The following is a 20416-nucleotide window of genomic DNA, read 5'->3' as shown; positions in this document are numbered from 1 at the left end:
GATGCCGGTGTTGGACTGGGGTGGGCACAGTAAGAAGTGTCACAACACCAGGTTTAAGTCTAACAGGTTAATTTGGAATCATGAGCAGTGCTCCGAAAGCTTGTGATTCCAAATGAACCTATTGGATTTTAACCTGGTATTGTGAGACTTATTACTTGTCCTAGGCGGTGGAGGTCATGAGTTTGTCGTGGATGTTTTAAATGTTTTTGCATGTTGTTTGAGCCTCACTCACCCTGGCAATTTTTAAAAATTCCAACACACTGCTGACTTGTGCCTGATAGATGATGGATGTGCTTTGGGGAGCCAGAACTGGAGTTACGCGCCACAGAATTTCCAACTTCTGACCTGCTCTTGAGGCTACAGTATTTGTATGGATAGTCCAGTTTAAGTTCTGTTAAACGGTGACCCCTCCAGGATGTTGACAATGGAAAATTGAGCCATGGTAGTGCCATTGAATGTGGTTAGAATTCTTTCTCACTGGAATAAGTAACATGAGAATTCAGCTTTCTAGCTTTCCTATTACTATGTCATAATTCATTTAGCTTGCTGGTTGTCGCTCCCAGTCCCCAATGTCATCTTTTGGTTTTTGGAGACTTATTCTGTTAACTAACACTGATTTACTTCTATAATTTGAACCCATAGATTCAACTTTTAACCTTCCAACCTTATTTTCATTGAGGTATTTTATTTGTACGCTCTTTTTCTGAAACTTTAAACGTCTTGTTTGTATGTCAAAAATAAGCACGTTATACATGCTAAGGATCTGTAATAGACTTCAATTAATTGCATAGAGCATACTGTTGAGTGTTTCACTGTTCTTCTCTGTAAGAAGTCCCTCAACACCAGGTTTATTTGGTAGCACGAGCTTTCGGAGCATTGCTCCTTCTTCAACTGGCCACTAAATAAACTTGTTGGACTTTAACCTGGTGTTGTGAGACTTCTTACTGTGCCCATCTCAGTCCAACACCGGCAACTCCACATCACTGTTCTTCTCTGTTAGACTTGATAAGAAAAACAGTTAATAATTCTATTTCCTGATGCATCGCATCTTGGCCATTTAGCTCAGCTAGTAATCTTAAGCAGCTGCTAGGTGAAAGAGTACATAGTGATCTAACCTGAGTTTTTGGTCAACTTAAATGCCAATAAGAATAGTTATGGTTTTCCCAAAATTCAGCTTGAGGCTTTGAATACCCACTATTAAGTTGTCCCCGCAGCAATGTAAGCTATGCTTCTCCTGTGCTACTTTAAAGCAACCTCCAGTTTCTACCACCACCAATGACAACCACCAATACTTAACCCAAATGTCAAACAGCTCATGCTTGCCAGACACACCCAAAGCCAGAAGGAAAGTAAAGAATCCATTATGCTGCTGGACTTTTCTCTGTAGTTTAGATATCTACATTGGGAAACTTTTGTATGCCCTTCATGTTACTAAGATTGTTGTAATTACAGTAATGTGCACCTACAAAGGCTTACTTCTGGCATTCCCCTTCACTACATTTGAGTTTGTATTTCAGAAGAGTGTGATAGAATGGAAAAACAAAAAAACTACAGTTGAGCTAACCTCTGGTTTTGACATATGTATCATGGTGGTAAAGAACTTCCTTTTCTGTTGCTTGGTTGAAACCACTGAACTTTTCAATTACCTAAATGTTGAATTTCATTCATGATGTAGTTTAGGGAGTCGATATCAAATCCTGTCCCATCTTACTCTGACATAAATGTATTTTTACATGTTAAAAAGAAATTCTTTGTTAAATTTGCATCCTGCCTCTATAGATATGGATTTCCTTTAACTCAGTAATGCATTTTACAGTAGAGAAACTCTTAAAACTATCTTGGGGAATCCCAGTTTGGTGGCAAATTGCATGCACTGCACTTCACAGAAAAATATATAGATTTATCAAAAGAGATGGGGCTCGCCAGGTGTCTTGTTTATGTGGTAAAGGAAATAATTATATTAAGTTGGAAAATTGTAATAATTTGCTCTAAGTAAATTCCTTAGAAAAGGATGTCAGATTTGCATTTATATAGTGTCTCTCATAATCAGTGTGTTTCAAAGTGCTTTACAGCTAATGAAGCATGCAGGAACTGCAGCAGCAAAGTTGTACACAACTCTCAAACAACAATGTGAAAATGACCATGATCTATTTTTATGATCTTCTTTTCCTGTATGCTTGGAGGTGCGTGAGACAGGGAAAGCACATGATTGCATGTCTTCTGAGTCAATTTTTCTGGGAACTGCACTGTGAGCTGAGGCTATTGCTTGAGTGGCAGCACTCCACGCAGGGCATTGCTGAACAGAAGCTTATTGGGAGGATTTACTGGTTGATAATCAACTTGCTTGGCTGGGTTAGAATACACCTTCCATGTCTATCAAATCCTGAAGTGGATTCTAACCTGAAGCTTCTGGCTCTGAAGTAGGGAGGCTACCCACTGCATCACAAGACACTGATATTGGTTGAGGGATAAATATTAACCAGAACACCAAGAATAACTCCCCTGCTGCTCTTTTTACATCTGCCTGACGGGATAGGCAGGGTCTCTGTTTAACATCTCATCCAGACAGTGCAGCATTCACTCAGTGCTGCACAGGAATGTAGAATCAATTTTAATTGCTCAAGTCCCGGATTGGGACTTGAATCGAGAAATGGAGTCTTGACTGACACATGAACATTTCAATACAAAATGGAAGCTTTCCTTTCAATGTCGTGTACGTTCAATGTTCTTAACAGTTGTTGGAAAGTTTAAATTAGTCAGGTGAGAGATAAAACCTGGCCCTGTGTGTTCAAACAGTTTGGATGGATGTTAAATTTGCAAAGTCCTGGCTCATAACCAACATTCCACTTTCAGCTACAATGACCAGAGATAGATCTTGTTGCATTCAAATTTATGTAAAGAGCAGAGAATCGCTGCTGCATCTAGCTACTTAATTCAATTCAAAATGATTCAACAGTAGATTGATACAGTATTTGGGATGAGATCAACTAGGTTACTTTATTAAAACATCTTTGCTTTGAGATTATATGCTATGTTTTAATGTTGCAACCGTATTCCTCCAAACAGTGGATTCCTTGCAGAACAAGAATGAACTTAGTTCATCATTGTGAATTAGTCTGTTTAGAAACAGCTCAGTCTTTCCTGGAATATCTTTGTTTGTTTTGCTTATAACAATAAATGTAATGTTAAAAAATCAAAAATACTGCAAATGTTCCGAATATGAATAAAAACAGTTGGAACAGGTCGATTCAGATAGCATCTGTGGAAAGAGTGAAGAATAATTAATGTCTTGGGTCTTATGACACTTCAGAATGGAATTTGTATGATAGCTGTATTTTTCACTGAAAAAAATTGTCTTGATCATATGAACAGTATACTAAGCTGTTTAAAGAGAATTGCATTTAATGTGGGAAATTGTCTTTTAGGAATAGGAATTTGAATGGAAACTAAAATTGTAACATGGTTCTCTTAAATTCACAGAGAGTTGATGGTGGATGCACTCTTGGATGACGGGTTCCTTATTCCCTCAGAGGAGCAGCTGAAATTTTTAAATATTGAGTGCCCAGGTAACGCAACAGATTCAGTTGCATAATCTACTGAAATAGAGAGTTGTGTTAAAATGAAAAGCAGTGTTGTACCAGAAGTGGTGATTGGTGAGCTTCAATTGTAAATAGCCATTTAGGCGTATTTATGTAAAGGCAATAATGGAAACGTGGCTTAAAAATAGTGAAGATTGGGCACTTGATACACGGGGATACAGCATGTTCAGAAAAGGTGGAGAAGACAAGGGGGCAAAACCAGAATTCATCTGGATAGAGTTGAGAAGTAAGAAGAATATGAACATGTCATTGGGGATATTCTACAGTCCATTAAACAGAGAAAGTCAGATGAGGGAGAAAATCTACAGGGCAGTCAATAACTTGTGCAAGAATATAAAGTGGTGATATTAGGGAAATTTAAATTACTCAAATATTGATTGGAATAATGTAAGAATGTGGAGAGAGAAGGGGGATGAAATGTGTTTAGAACCCAGAATAGTATGTTGTTCCAGTTAGGAAGGAGATGTTGCTGGATTTAGTTTTGGGGAATGAGGTGGGCCGAGTGTCTATAGCGAAACAAAAATTAATGGGATAGATTAAGGAATGGAACTGATTGGATTGCTTTATATAGAGCTGGCACTGACTTGATGGGCTGAATGATCTGTATCCTATTGGTTCTTCAGTCAGTTAGTGATTGGCTCCCAATGATTCAGTGAATTGCGGTACTGTATTATATAGTTTTGAACCATGCTGATTAGAATATCCCAGTTTGTGCTGTTGTTTGATCTGAACTGAGGTAACTAATACTGTCCTGAGTTTAGGAAAAGAAAGCCAAGTTTTCTGTAATTCTTACTTTAAAATGTATGCATGGAAGTCCATTGATGTAGGGTGGTGTTCACCTTGAATTACACTCCACAACTTAGCCTTTTTAAAAAATATTTACTTGTTTGTAAGTCACAAGTAGGCTTAGGTTCACACTGCAATTAAGTTTCTGTGAAAAGCCCCGAGTCGTCACACTCTAGCACCTAGTCGGGCACACGAAGGGAGAATCTAGCAAGGCCAATTCACTTAACCTGCACGTTTTTGGACTGTGGGAGGAAACTGGAGCACCTGGAAGAAACCCACACAGACACAGGGAGAATGTGCAAACTCCACACCAACATGACCCAAGCCAGAAATCAAACATGGACCCCTGTGAGGCAGCAGTGCTAACCACTGCCCCACCCTAGCCTAGCCTATGACCTAGATTATGAACGGTCATTTAGTTTGGTGGCAGGCCCAACAAAGCACAAACTCAACTTCCATAGTTGCCAATACAGCAGCGTAGTGTTGGTCAAAATTGATTTTTGCCCTTTTCTGTTAGATGTGAAGTGGTTTAGCTATGAAATGACTTCAATGTAAATTATTTAGATTTGCAAACCTTTCACCACTCAAATTTTCCAAGTCTTGAAGTGAGCAACGCCTAAACGGACAGATTATTTCTATAAATCATTTATTTGATGTCCATTGTTCTTTGCATGTATATTATATGGCTTTTTTAAAAAAACTGAAATCTATGCAAATTGGCATTAGAAGGAAGAATAAGAGAAAAGTATAGAACTAAAATGTACTTCGTTCTTTGTATCTATTGTCTAGATATTGCATCTTTGACTTTGTTTCAGCATTGTTCTAAACTTTAAATGTTTATTTTTGTTAAAGGAGAGTTTGTAGATTTGTCAAATCCTGGAATTCCTCGAACATTCTGTCGCTTCTGGCAGCCTCTTTTAAAGTGCCTCCACTCTCGATATTTCACACCAATGCTGCTAGATAAGCTGTTTACTGAATTGAAGCATTGCTGTGATACCTCAGGCTTGAGGATACAGTATGTTACGGGCTGGATTACAGAGATACTAGCAGCCAATGCAAAAGCAGGTACTTTTCTTGCCTTTCTTGCAATAGAACATGTAAGTTTCTTTCTTATTTTAATGTTCCTCAACACCCTGCACTGTTTTCTGCACACGCAGGCACGCTCCACGCATACCGCGCACACCACGTACACACACATGTAATTTGAGCAGTAGATATCAGCAGACTCAGGATTGTTTCCTACTCCGTATTGTGCTGACAGATCTCCAGTGTGGTGCTAGTAGGATGCTCTGTTATCAGTGTCTTCTGTTCCTTGGCTGGAGAAGGGAAAAAAAAATGGCCAATTTTCTATTCAACGATTCTAGCTGGAAAATACTTGTAATGCATGAGATAAGATCGGAATTTGCCAAATCTGTGATGCCCTCCATGAGCAGTAAATAGCTGTGGATACTCTGAGTTCACTCATGAATAATGGCTACTGAAGTGGAGTTCGAAGTGTTTTTTGCTGTGTTGTGGAAACCTCCCTTAAGAATGTTAATACGATTGTGAGGAGCAAAGAACCAAGTGGGAGCTGACTCAATTGGATTTGTGGTGCAGCTGTATCAGTTATCATGCTTCCTAATGTACTAATAACTCAAAATGTGTATTGATTTGTAGCAGATTGACATCAGGGCTTGCAATTCCTGACTACATTTTTAAAAAGTATGGACAGGAGGACCTAGGTAATGGAAAGTAAGTAGTTAAATGACGCATTCAACTTTTTTTCTGGGAGTATGTCATTTCAGAAGCGTATAATTGGCACAAAGCTTAATAGTCGAAAGAAGGGTTTAAATTTTTTTTGGATGGTTCAAAATCCCAATTACGTTTTCTTCTTTAATGGGATGTTGCTGACAAGGTCAGCATTAGTTGCCCATCCGTAATGGCCCTTGAGCTTCCTTGGTTATTTCCAAAGCAATTTTGAGTTGACCATATTTCTGTGGGTCTGGAGTCACATGGAGGTCAGATAGTGTTTAAAAAAAAAAGGCAGATCTCTTCCCCACCAGGGACTTTAGTGAATCATATGGGTTTTTGCCACTATTGATAGTTTCCTAGTCACCATTTTTGAAACTAGCTTTTAGTTCCTGATTTATTCAGTTCAGATTTTGCCAAGGTGGGATTTGAGCATGTATACCTAGAGCTTTAGCCTGGCCTTCTGGATTACTGGTCTTGTGTGACTTTACTACACTGTTGTCTCCCTGTACATAACACATGTAATATTATATGGAATTGCAGTTAACTAGTAATATCTTAGTTGCCTTATTCTGTGTAATGTCAGGATTTATTAAGTATCATGCTCCTTAAATGGAAGCTTAAATTGCCTTGCCCACAATCTAAAATCCTAGGATCTTCTAGTACTCTAAACAATAATGCTGTAAGATTCTGGTTTCACTCAGGCCACTTGTTACTATAGGGAACCTTAAAAATTGGGAAGTGATAGAAAGAGTAAACTAGAAGGATCAGCAAGTAATGAGGCTAAACAGCTGAGCATTGAATTGTTTGGAATAGGCTCCAAAAACTCCAAGTCCAGCAGCACTGTGGAGAGAGAAATCGAGTTAATGTTTTGAGTCTAATAGCTCTTCCTCAGAACTCAGGGTTCCAATGAAGAGAAATTTTGGACTTAAAACTTTAACACGGTATCTCACTCCAAATGATGCCAGACCTGCAGTGTTTTTACAGCACTTGTATTGTTTGCAAAACTGGATTTGAGGGATTCGAGAGGGTGCGGTGGTTGGGGGTGAGGGGGGGCAAGGTGGGGCTCTCTGTTAGTTGAGTCAAACCTTGCACAAAGGAAAATGGTTGTCATTGTTGGAGTTCGATCATCTCAGACACAGGACATTACTGCAAGAGTTCCCCTGCGGTTTCCTAGTTCCAATCACCTTCAACTGCTCCATCGGTGACCTTTCTTGAGGTCAGAAGTGGGAATATTTACTGATTTGTGCAATGTTCAGCACCATTCAAAGATATGAAAGCAGTCAGTGCCCATATGCAGCAAGACATGGGTGACATTTGGGCTTGGGACAAGTAGCAAGTAACATTCATGGCACTCATGTTCCAGGTAATGATCATTGCCCTTGGACGTACAAATGGCATTACCATCACTGAATTTCCCCACATCTCTATCAGTATCCTGGGGTTAGCATTGTCCAGAGACTAAACTGGATGAGCCATATATAAACTGTGGCTACAAGAACAGGTCAAAGACTAGGAGTTCTGTGGTGAGTAACTCACCACCTGGCTCCCTAAAGCTTGTCCACCATCTACAAGGTATGAGTCAGGAGTGTGGTGGTATACTGTCAGCTCCAACAAGACTCGAGCAGCTTGACACCTTCCAGCCCAAAGCAGTCACCTTGATTGGCACTGCGTCCCCAAAAATTCACACTCCCCTTTCGATGCATAGTAGCAGCCGTGTGTACCACTTACAGGATGCATTGCAGGGACTCACCAAGGCTCAGTAGACAGCACCTCCAATCCCATGACTGTTACCATCTTGAAGGATGAGGGCAACAATACATGGGAACCTCACTACCTGGAGATTCTCCTACAAGTCACTCAATCATAGGAAGTAACTTTCCAGCAGCTGCATTTGTGATTTCCTTTCAAAGGCAGTTTAAGGATTTGACTATCATTGCTTTTATTATGTTGTGCTTTTTCTGTTTAGGAAAAAAATTGAAAGGTCAACCACGAAGCCAGAGAATAAAAAGAAGCAGTTGGCAGTTGTTTTTATTTAAATGTCCGCTGGACTGGCAGGATCTCCTAGAAGCCTGCCTTGCAGCACCATGCCAGGCTACACCTCATCTACTTCAACAGTCAGTATAAATTACTTTTGGTTCTTTTTTTCTCTGCAAGAAGTAATGGTGATTTGTCAGTGAATGCTTTGGGTTGGCAGACAGACTTAAACCAAAATGAGGGATTTGACAAAACCAGAACTAGTAATATAAAAGAAAATTGCCATGAACGTAGAAAGGACACAAACAGTTTTCTGGGGGGGAAGGTGGCAGATTGGAAGGTAGGTTGAAACGTGTAAAGTTCCTGATATGTAAAGGATAGCAAAAAAAAGAGAAAAAAAGTCGTTGTGAATGCTTGGCTGAAATTTATAGTATATGCTTTGCACAAAACATTCCAGTTGGTAGAAAAGGGTGCAGGAGAAGGAATTGGAGCAGTTAGGTAGGATGACAACTGATGAGGAAATAGTACCAAAAAGATTGGCTCTCATGCGGAAAAGATACTCACCCCTGCTTGAAACTTTTTAAAACAAGGGGCAGTCAAAGTGAATTAGCAAAAGATGTGACTAAAATCATTCAAATGTACATTCTTCTTATGAAGATTATGCTTCATGACTGGAGGTTTAGAAATTGAATACCTGCGTTCAGAAATGTAGTAAATGGTAAACTATGTATCAGTCTGTTTAGCTCAGTTGGCTGGACAGCTGGTTTGTGATGCAGAGCAACACCAACAGCGTGAGTTCAATTACTGTACTTGCTAAGGTTATTCATGAAAGCCTGTCTTTCACACCTTGCCCCTTATTTGGGATGTGGTAATCCTCAGATTAAATCACACCAACTGGTTCTTCCCCTCAAAGGGAAGAGCAGCCTATGGTCATCTGGACTATTGTGACTTTACCTTTGATGTGGAGATGCCGGCGTTGGATTGGGGTAAGCACAATAAGAAGTCTCTCATCACCAGGTTAAATACCAAAAGGTTTATTTGGCAGCACTGGCTTTCGGAGTTTCAGGCTCCATCAGGTGAGTGAGGAGTTGTGTTCACAAACAGGGCATATATAGACACAAACTCGATTTACAACATAATGGTTGGAATGCAAGTCTTTACAGGTAATCAAGTCTTGAGGGTACAGACAATGAGAGTGGAGAGAGGGCCAAGCACAGGTTAAAAAAGTGTGTATTGTCTCCAGCCAGGGCAGTTAGTGAGATTTTTGCAAACCAGACAAGTCGTGGGGGTTACAGATAGTGTGACATGGAACTAGTCAGGTATAATGTGCTAAATGTAAAATTCCTCAGTAATATTGGATGTAAAAATGATTAATGTGGTGTTAAGCAATTCTGAATCTATTTAAAAACCTGTTTTGGCGTTGTCACTTTTTGTATCATAATATCCCTTTCCTCAGAAAAATAGATTGTTCAATTATTCAGTACTTGTGTTTTTGTCCTTAAATCGTGAGTTTACACTTTTTTTTGTTTGCAGTTTACTAATCCTTTGTTAATGTTGATAACCCTTTTTATAGTAGATCAGCAAAGGTCTGCGAGATTACAATTTTAGTTATGCCAGTCTATAACTTAGTTTTAGAACCCTGATACAGAAGGAAGCAAAATAAAACCTGATTTTTATTGTACAATTTCAGGATTTTAACTGATATGGTCTATCCATTGCCCATTGTGACACAACAGAAACTACTCCAGCTGTGTTCTATATACAATCAGAAACCAGGATCTTTCAGTATTTCTGACTTTCCGGTTGGTCATAGCCAGCTACCAGTGTACACTGTGGAAAACCTGCAATTGAAGACTGGAATTGAGTCTCCAAACCAGTTATCTGGAATGGTGCATACAGAGTTCAAAAAGGACACTGACACAGTGATGGCCCCGACCTCTGGAGAAGAATTGGTACAAACATTCGATCTTGAGATGTTAACTGAGAAGATTCAAGCTCTGGAGGGATCAGATTGGCAGCTATGCACAGGTATGTTAATACTTTGGAACTCTTTTATTTCAAGATTATGTTGATAATTCAAATAGCTTTTTTTTTGTTGATTTTTATGCTTATGTGAATCGAGTTTAGGTATTTAGTGACTGCATCAAAAACCCCCCGGTTGAATATAGTGTGGAAAATACAGATTGAAACACTCTGCACCAACCTCGAGCAGATGAGCTATTTTTATAGTTCACACATCTGTGGCTTCGAGGTTGTGACGCCCGGGCTCATTTTACATGAAATAATTGCTGAAGTTGTTCAGTTTGAGTAAACAAATCAATGACCACAGTAACAAGCCACAAAGGAATTTTATGTAAACATTGAGCAGTGTTTCCAGAGGAAATTAAACTCGAGTGATGCTGCTGTGCTCCTTGCTGAACTCAATCTAATAATTTTCCCAACTAAAGACCCACTGATATATTTGCTGTATTTAAAACTTAAATCCCAAATCTATGTAGCACGAGCAGATTGATTTCATCCTAATTCTAGGTTGTCATTTTAGTGATAGAAAATGAATGGAATATTGTCAATATCATGTTATTTCAAATTGCTCATTTTAACATACGTTTTAAAATGAAATTGGAAGTGCTAGCCTTTCCTTGCAAGGTTTATCATTGAGTGTGGCAAAATAGTGTCATTACATGTTGAATGTTAATTATGTTAAAGTATTTTTAACTGTGAGCAGGCAATCAAGTTTGTAATTAAAGGAAAAATACATCTATATTTATATCACTTAAAATGTTAATTGGCCTTCCCCAATGCTAAAATGCTGCTCAGTGTAGTAATAATTGCTAGAAGGCCTTGGTCTGGTTCAGCCTGATCACAGCTGAATTTGCTGATTTCAGACAGGACAGCTGTTCAACTGATGATAGCGCCTCTGGATTTGTCGGGAAATCATTCAGGGCTCTTTCTGACTGCTGTCTACTGATTGATACAAGAATCTGTGTCTCTTGGGTGAAGAATTTGTCATAATTCGCTTTGTGGTCAGGCTTCCTAACAAAATCGACTCTTTGCATATTGGAATAACAGTGCTGGAAGTATATATGGAACTGAACTATGATTAACCTTCGTGAGGATAGGACAGAGAATGAACTGTGATTTATATTTTTATTTCAAACTGGAAATTGCCATTTGTTTTTTTTCATTGACCTTTATACAAGTTTGAGTGAGGAGCTGAATGTTTTTTGGGTGCGCTGCCTGTTTTTCAGTGGTGCTTAAAAGCTACAGCAGGGATAATGGGATGAAGATGGCTTGCTTCGTTCAAGAGTACAAAATAAATCTTCCCAGGAGAGGCAGCTTTAGTGTTAAGTCTCCTATCAGTTATACCTTTTTCCCAATTCTGTGCTTGGCACTACTGTGATTTGTGTAATCCTACAGTAAAGTTATGATTTTTTTTTCGCAGATCAAATCTCCTGGAAGAATTACCCCTTAGGTAAAGTACCGGGCCAAAAAGAAGACCCAAACTGCTTTTTTGTAGACCATTACACCATGATGCCTGTATTGCATCAACCAATAACTGAGGACAGCCTAGAGCATAATACTGCAATAAGGTAAATGATCAAATCTACTAACTATTGTCATTAACAACTTGTAAATCCGTGGCAAGAAACATGGTGATGATGATGGTGGGCAGCTTGAAGACAGACCTGTTGGTTCATGTACAATATTTTGTTTAAACATGGTGACTCCTTATTGTGTTCATAGGTTAAATAGTTGAAACTGTAGAATTAGGATAATGAATCCCTGAGTTAGATTACAAGGATTATCTCGCATAATTGATGGAATATCTTTAAACCTTGTGTCCTAGTTTGACATTATTTGAACATCAGCAATAGATTAGCTCCCAGTATGAAAGCATGTGTATCAATAATATTTCAAATGAACAGTGGAACTTATGGAAGCAGATTTGTTCATGTTGCTTGACATGCTACTGGGTGCCAGACAGCTATATATGCTTTTGTAACTTTATGCCAATAGTGAGCTAATGTATCCTGGAAGTTGGAGGGAATTAAGGTCCTTGTTATAACATAAGAACATAAGAAATAGGAGCAGGAGTAGGCTATCTAGCCCTTCGAGCCTGCCCCGCCATTCAATAAGATCATGGCTGATCTGTCGTGGCTCAGTTCCACATTCCCGCCCTCTCCCCATAACCCTTAATCCCCTCTCTTATCAAAAACCCATCAACCTGTGTCTTAAAAATATTGAGCGAGGCAGCCTCCACCGCCTCAACGGGCAGAGAATTCCAGAGATTCACCACCCTTTGAGTGAAGAAGTTCCTCCTCAACTCCGTTCTAAACCACCCCCCCTTTATCTGGAGGCTGTGCCCCCTAGTCCTACTGTCCTTTGAGCGGGAAGAGTCTCTCCACCTCTATCCTATCCATCCCATTCATCATTATATATGTCTCAATGAGATCTCCCCTCATTCTTCTAAACTCTAACGAGTACCAGCCTAGTTTATTCAGCCTCTCCTCATAGCTCAACCCCCTCAACTCCGGAATCAGCCCAGTAAACCTCCTCTGCACTCCCTCCAAGGCCAAAATATCCTTGCGTAAGTACGGCGCCCAAAACTGCACACAGTACTCCAGTTGTGGCCTCACCAATGCCCTATACAGCCGCAGCAAGACCTCCCTACTTTTATATTCAATCCCCCTCGCTATGAAGGCCAGCATCCCATTTGCCTTCCTGACCACATGCTGCACCTGCAGGCTGGGTTTTTGCGACTCCTGCACAAGGACCCCGAGGTCCCTCTGGTGTTGAGGTTTTGGCCTCCAATACCTTTCTTATGCTCAATCCAAAGATCACTACAGTAAGCAACTACTTGCTTCCCGTGATTCATTTATCGTCCATAAAGTAGGCCCAGGAGTCATGTTGGGGAATTCCAAGTACTATTGCAACGTCTTAGACTTTTGTAGAATAAACATTGTCGGCCTGTGGGCTTGGGCTACAAATTATGGAATGAGTTAAATTATATCTTGATTAGGAAATAGTTTAAAAATGTGAAGTTTCTAAGATTATTTTGCAACTGTCTCTTGTTAGAGTGCTAAATCAGAAAGCCCAATGTATATTATGAAGCTAGGCTGGACCAACAATTTTTCTATGTTGGCATTATTGTGAGGAAAGGATGCTTGTACGCCAGCAGTAATTCTGCTGACAAATTGGATATCTTTTTTATCAAAACAAACTTTACTCATAATAGTTTAAATACACCTTTAACAAAATGGAACACTTTAACCCTTAACTGTTAAAAAAATCTTTAAACATGAAAAAAAAACTCCTCTTCTAATTTATTACTGTTCAGTTTCAATTGAGCAATGTTTCTCTTATAAACCTCTCCTTAAAAATAATTAATAAGTTAAGGCATACTTGCTTAACTTGGAGGACTGCCTTGACGCTTTGAAAGAGGTCCCTTCAGAGAGATGGAGAGTCTCCAGACTTCTGCCTTTAATCAGCTGCAGTCAGCAATACCCTTTTTGAAAATGAAACTGTTTTTCAGCAACAAGGCTAGATCCCCCCCCATTTCTAGTATCTCATTACTCTGTCCTTGTTTACCTAACTCAGCTTATTACTTATTTATTACTAGCCTTCTAGTAAATAAACACTCACATGGCCACACTGAGTAATTATCCTGCTTTCTCAGCGTCTGCTACATTCCTTCCAGACAAACTGACTCTGTAGAAAACACTGCCTCTTAAAGCAGTCCCCCCTTAATACAAAATATTAATAGTACCGTATTATCACATTCTTTAATTTAAGGTAAATTGGAGGAGTGAATGGGATCATGTAATTTTGTCTTGGATTCTGCCCAGTAAAAAAACCTTGAGTGGCTTAGTTGTTAAAGGGGAACCCAGGTTGCCTTACTGGGAAGAAGGTGTGACATGTTCATATCTGTATACAATGATCAGCACAGCAATGCTGATGGTGGACAGACTTTTAGTCTGTAAGGCTTCACAAAGGCTCACAAATAAACTCTTTAATTCTGGGAGATATATTGAGGGGTGGCCTCACTTTGGCTAAAAGCAGGATTTTTCCAGGGTACCTCTTGCCATAAAAATCAGTTTGAGTATTAGAAGTTATCCAGGTGGAGAAGGAAGCAAGCGATTGGGATCTGAGAGTGGCTTTGGACTGGTTCCTGGACAATGATGGCTGCTCTTAAGGGACAAAGTAAAATAAACAGACAAACTATGGAGGGGAACTTCAGGTTGTTTTAAATGGGGGGATCCTTTTTGTAGACTACAATAAAAGTTTATTACAGTAGTAGTTGTAAAACTTAACATTGCCATGTGATCCTTCCAATCAGTCACTTTTAACAACTATCGGTCTCTACGGTGATTGTAACAAGAGTTTGTAAAGCAAACATTTAACTTGCACTACCTCATCAGATAACATAAGAACATAAGAAATAGGAGCAGGAGTAGGCCATCTAGCCCTTCGAGCCTGCCCCGCCATTCAGTAAGATCATGGCTGATCTGTCGTGGCTCAGTTCCACATTCCCGCCCTCTCCCCATAACCCTTAATCCCCTCTCTTATCAAAAACCCATCAACCCGCGTCTTAAAAATATTTAGCGAGGTAGCCTCCACCACTTCAACGGGCAGAGAATTCCAGAGATTCACCACCCTTTGAGTGAAGAAGTTCCTCCTCAACTCCGTTCTAAACCACCCCCCCTTTATCTTGAGGCTGTGCCCCCTAGTCCTACTATCCTTTCTGAGCGGGAAGAGTCTCTCCACCTCTATCCTATCCATCCCATTCATCATCTTATACGTCTCAATGAGATCTCCCCTCATTCTTCTAAACTCCAACGAGTACAAGCCTAGTTTATTCAGCCTCTCCTCATAGCTCAACCCCCTCAACTCCGGTATCAGCCTAGTAAACCTCCTCTGCACTCCCTCCAAGGCCAAAATACCCTTGCGTAAGTACGGCGCCCAAAACTGCACACAGTACTCCAGTTGCGGCCTCACCAATGCCCTATACAGCCGCAGCAAGACCTCCCTACTTTTATATTCAATCCCCCTCGCTATGAAGAATAACATACAGAATTTGTTTTTAACTGTATGATGATACTAAGCCTGAGCTGACATTTGTCCCTGAATTCTGCACTGATGTGTATGCACCACTTTCATGGGATGTGGGTGCCATTGTTAAGGTCTGCACTTGTTGTCCATCCCTTATTTCCTTGAACTGAGTAGCTTTCAGGCCATTTCAGAGGGCAAATAAAATACATTTTCGTAGGCCTGTAGTTTTTATGTAGGCCAGACTAGGTAAGGATGGTGGATTCTCATTCCTAAAGGGCATTTGTGAACGCTAGGATTCACAGTAGGATTTTGCAATTGATGATGGTTGGTATGGTCAACACTACTGAAACTAGATTTCACTTTCACTTTATTAATTGAGTTTAAATTTCACCAGCTCCTGGGTTGGGATTTGAACCCATGTTTCTAGAGCACCAGCCTGTGCATTGGTATTACTAGTCTACTGATTGTACAATGCCATCATCATCTTCTAAATTGGTTTCCCAATCAACACAGTTTGACATTTTAGCTAGTATAAAAGCAGGATGTATTGCCAACACATTAAATAGCATGGAGACTAGCAGAGCAAAATATTGTACTTGGGAATTTGGTGAGTGAGGCAAGAGGTGCTGTTTTGGTCTTTTACAGAACAAAGGATGGTCTGAAAGAGTGCACATGAGACAGTAAGAACTGAAGTTTGGAAGCATTAATTAGGTATGCAGATAGATGATCCTTGATTTTTACGGATTATTTTCTTCTCTAAACTGGATCAGTTGCCTAAACTAGTACTGGGAAGTACAAGTACAGTATTGCATTTGTAGCTTAACTAGTTAAACTGCTTGATGCAACTTTAAATAACTGAGTGATATTTCTAATGATGAGCTTGAGTCTGCATCACAGTGCATCAGGAGGCAGTCACACCTTCCCATTTTGTCTGTGTTAAGGGACAGTAATGTGTGACTACACGTGAGGCAGGAATGAGTATCCAAAAGCCAACAGGAGAAGAGCCTCAACCCTTGCGTGGTCCAGCAGGTTAACAATTCCCCTGGACTTTGTGAATGAGAGCAGGGACTGCAGGGAAAATGTACAAACTGATTACAACACCCTAGTACAATGGGCTACTCATGTGACAGGAGTAAAACAGAATGTGAGGTGACAGAGGCAATGTAGTTTAGGGTATGGACACTTACCTGCAGGTGAGTGTATGAGAACTGAAGGCTATGTAACTGCCAGGTGCCAGCATTAAGGATATCTAGCTGGAACCAGAGAGGAATGTTGAGTGAGGGGAGAGATCCAGTCATCATGATTCCATGTTGATACCAATGACTTTGCCTCGGTAGAACATCTTAATTCTGCCAATGTGAGTAGCCTGGAACCACAAACAATGTAATCTCTGATCATATTTACTTATGCCAATTTGTTCATGTTTCAGGTAATAATCCAGAGTGTTGGTTATGCTGCTCAAAGACTGACGTGGGAGAAATGGGTCTAGATCCAAAAAGCACTGGCAACAGTATTGGGGAAAGGGAGCTATGCTATTGGGATGAGCTTCGCTTTGGGGGTGGCAGCGGTGATGTCGTTGAGCTAATGCTCTGGGGAAATTGGTTCACATCCCACCACAGCCACTGGTGGAACTTAAATTCAATTACTAAACCTGGAATCTCAAACTAGCCTTAATAATGGTGACTTTGAAACATTCTCGATTGTCGTTTTTTTAAAAAAAAATCTGGTTCACAAATGTGTCCTTATTTGGTCTGGCAGTTGGAATGGGCGACAAATGTTGGCTTGGCCAGTGACTCCCACATCCCATGAATAAAGGAAAACAAAAGTTTGAACCACACTAGGCCCAGGGATCTAGGACTGTAAAGGGCTTCAAACTAAATAGTCAGGCGGGGGAGGGAACATTTAGAAAGTTAGAGAAGGGATAGGGTAGGTTTTAGATAATAAAGTGCAGTGGGATGTGTTAGAGCATACAATCATGTACCAGCAAATAGGGTCAGAGTAAGGCAAATTGCTTAAAATGTCAGAATTGAAGGCTCTTTTTCTGAATGCGCTCAGTATTCATAATTAGATTGAATTGATAGCATCAATTTAAATAAATGGGTATGATATGACCGACATTATGGAGATGTGGTTGCAAGGTGACCAAGGTTGGGAACTTCGGAAAGAAAGGAAAAGGAACAGAGTTGCCTTTCTAATAAATGATGATATCAGTGCAGTAAATGAGAAATAACCTTGACTTGGAAAATCAAGACATAGGGTGCAATCTTAGCTGCCGTTCATGCCGTGCTTCTGCTGCAATGAGGTCAGAGAATTTGGCGTCTAGCCAAATCCACATTCACTGCAGTGGGATGGGAAAATCCCACCAGTGTGAATGACGATAAGATTCTGGCCATAGAACCAGTTTAGGTGGAAATAGGACATGAGGGAAAGAATGGCTGATAGGAATAGTTTATAAACCCTCAAACTGCAGTTCCAGCATAGGACAAAATATAAATTAAGAAATAATAGGGTGTTGTAAAATAAATGCTGCAATAATCTCGGGCAATCTTAATGTTTATATAGATTGGATGAATCAAGTTGGCAAAGATAGTCTGGAAGATAAAGTCAATACTTGAGTTTCTTAGAATAATATATTATGGAACCAACCAGAGAACTGACTATTTTTGATTTGGTAATGTGTAATGACAGGATAATTAATGATACAATAGTAAAAGACTCTCTTTGACGCAAGAGTGATTGTAACATGATAGAAATTCATGTTCGGTTTTAGGATAAGAAACTTGGGTCTGAAATTTCTGTCTTAAACTTGCATAAGACAATTATAAAGGATTAAAGAGGAAATGGCAGAGACTGCAACAAACTTTTGGCATCTGTCTTCACAGTGGAAGACAGCATCCCAGGAGCAAAAGAATATCGAGCAAAAGAAGAGGAACTTTTTAGAAAATCACTATCACTAGAGTGAAACTACTTTCAAAAAAAAGGAATAAAACATGACATGCTCCTGGACCTGGTGGTCTACATAAAGGGAATGTCAGCAGGGGTAGTGGAAACATTGTTTGTAATCTTCCTAAGTTCCTTAGATTCTGAAAGGTCCCAGCGGATTGGAAAACTAAGTGTATAACATCTTAATTCACAAAAGGATGAAGATGGAAACTAGGCCAGTTAGTCTAATATCTGCCACTGGGAAAACACTAGGAATCCATTGTTAAGGAAATAGTAGCAGGGCATTGAGTAAGTTGAAATAGGATCAAACAGACTCAACATCTTTTATGAAAGAGAAATTGTTTGATCAGGGATCAGTTGTATTGTAGCCAAATTTGCTGCTGATATTAAGGTGGAAAGGAAGTCACGAGAAGGATACAAAGAGTCTGCAAAGGGATATAGATAGGTTTAGTCAGTGGGCAAAAATTTGGCAGATGAATACAACATAGGAAATTGCAGCTGTCCACCTTTGCGTGAAGAATGGAAAAACATAATACTAATATAATCGACTGACACTGCAGAATGTTGTGGGACAGAACAATCTGCATCTTCACGCATAAATCTCAAAGTTAACATGCAAGCGCAGCAGGTAATTTGAGTGGCAAATGGAATGTTGGCCTTTAATGCAAAGGGATGGAGTATACAAGTAGGGAAGTTTTGTCACAATTATACAGTGCATTGTGAAATTAAGCTAGAATACCATAGAGTTTTGCCCTCTAAGGAAGGATATACATCCTTTGGAGGAAATTCATTAGAGGCATTCACTAGGTTGATTCTTGGGGTGAAGTGGATTTAATGTGAGCAGTTTAGGCCTGTACTCATTAAGTTAAGATGATTGAGAAGTTATCTTGTTGAAACATTTAAGATTCTGAGGGGGCTTTCCAAAGAACACGCTGGGAGTTTGCTTTCCCCTGGCGAGAGAATCTAGAACTAGGGAACATAGTTTCAGAATAAGTGTTTGTCCATTTAAGATGGGGAAGAAATTTCTTCTTTGGTTGTAATGTTTGGAATTTTCTACCCCAGAGGCTGTGGAGACTGAGCCATTAAATATATTCAGTGCGAAGTTACAGATTTTCAAACTATAGGAAAGTCAAGGGTTAAGGGGAACTGGTGGAAAATGGAATTCAGAAGAAGATCAGCCATGATTTTGCTGAATGTTGGAGCAGCTTCAAGTGGCCGAATGATTTGCTTTCACTCTTGTTGGTTAAACATTGGAAACATAAACTGTTGTCAAACCCAGCTTTATATTGCTAACCTCTATATTTTGCAACATTGACCTGAGTTGTACTCCTGGCAATGATGAGTATTTAATTTTTGAAGAAACTGAATTTCATGGGCCTTAGTTTCAGGATTTCAGCAAACAATGCTCACTTTCACTGATATCTATCCAATTTTAAAAGCTACAGAGCAACAGAGTATCCAGGGTAAAAGTTTCTCATGTTTTTCTGTCATTGTTTTGTCTCTAACTTGTATTCAGTGGCAGAAGCAGTTATTTCCTGTTTCACAAGAGGAATTGGAGCTTAACTGGCTTCCTGTATGTGAATTCCCTGCTCCTTTCTTTATGCTGGCCGTGCAAAGGTTCTTTTCTACTGTTGCTCAAATGAATGAGGAAAATCCTGTTTACCATTCCGTTTGCAGTGCAGTGATGCAAAACCAGAAGAATTACAAGATTACAAGAATTGTAATCTGTCATGATGACTTGGTAATGGTTGGGGATGGGGTGGATTTACTAAGGTGGATGATGTGGGAGACGTGACTTGTGAAGCCAGACCACAGGGGTGGATTCACAGGGCCAGAAGAATGTGGTGGGTGATTGTTGGGACGAGAGGAGCAGGTAATGGGGGTGAGGCTGAGAAGGCCAGTGAGGGTTGACAGGACTGAGAGTGAGGGAGGGGGTGGTGGTATGTTATTCTATCTGTAATGTTCTTTTACTAAAGTCCGGCTCTTTGAACTTCTTACCAGAGAGCCAAGGGACTGGTGAGATTGAGGACCAGAAAAAAGTATATTGTTTAGTACAAAAGTTAATAGGACTTTTATATTTATTCATTTTATGGGATCTGGGTGTCATTGACTGGGCCCAGCATTTATTGCCCATGCCTAAGTGCCCTCCATCTCAGAGAGCCTTTGAGAGTCAACCACATTGTTGAAAGTTGATCAATCTCTTGGACCAAATGATCTATATCCTGGAGTGTTGAGATGTGGGTATAGCGAAGGTGAGTGTGTTGGTGCTCATTTGACAAAATTCTACAGCTTTTGGAATTATCTCTGTAGATTGATAGGTAGTGAATGTTATC

The 20416-nt window shown here is 39.9% G+C and overlaps 1 protein-coding gene across 1 annotated transcript in view; it reads left to right on the top strand.

Moving 5' to 3' along the window:
- las1l (LAS1 like ribosome biogenesis factor) overlaps positions 1-20416 on the top strand; it is an 81621-nt gene that overhangs the window by 41029 nt on the left and 20176 nt on the right. Inside the window, exons 8-12 of the mRNA XM_080187449.1 lie at positions 3481-3566; positions 5238-5450; positions 8083-8230; positions 9781-10118; positions 11533-11680. Of these exons, the coding sequence (XP_080043575.1) occupies positions 3481-3566; positions 5238-5450; positions 8083-8230; positions 9781-10118; positions 11533-11680 (933 nt within the window). The remainder of the gene's footprint in view (positions 1-3480; positions 3567-5237; positions 5451-8082; positions 8231-9780; positions 10119-11532; positions 11681-20416) is intronic.

Source organism: Carcharhinus amblyrhynchos, chromosome 4, assembly GCF_965287045.1.
Source record: "Carcharhinus amblyrhynchos chromosome 4, sCarAmb.v2.hapA, whole genome shotgun sequence".
NCBI lineage: Eukaryota > Metazoa > Chordata > Chondrichthyes > Carcharhiniformes > Carcharhinidae > Carcharhinus > Carcharhinus amblyrhynchos.
This window is presented reverse-complemented; position numbering and strand designations above follow the sequence as displayed.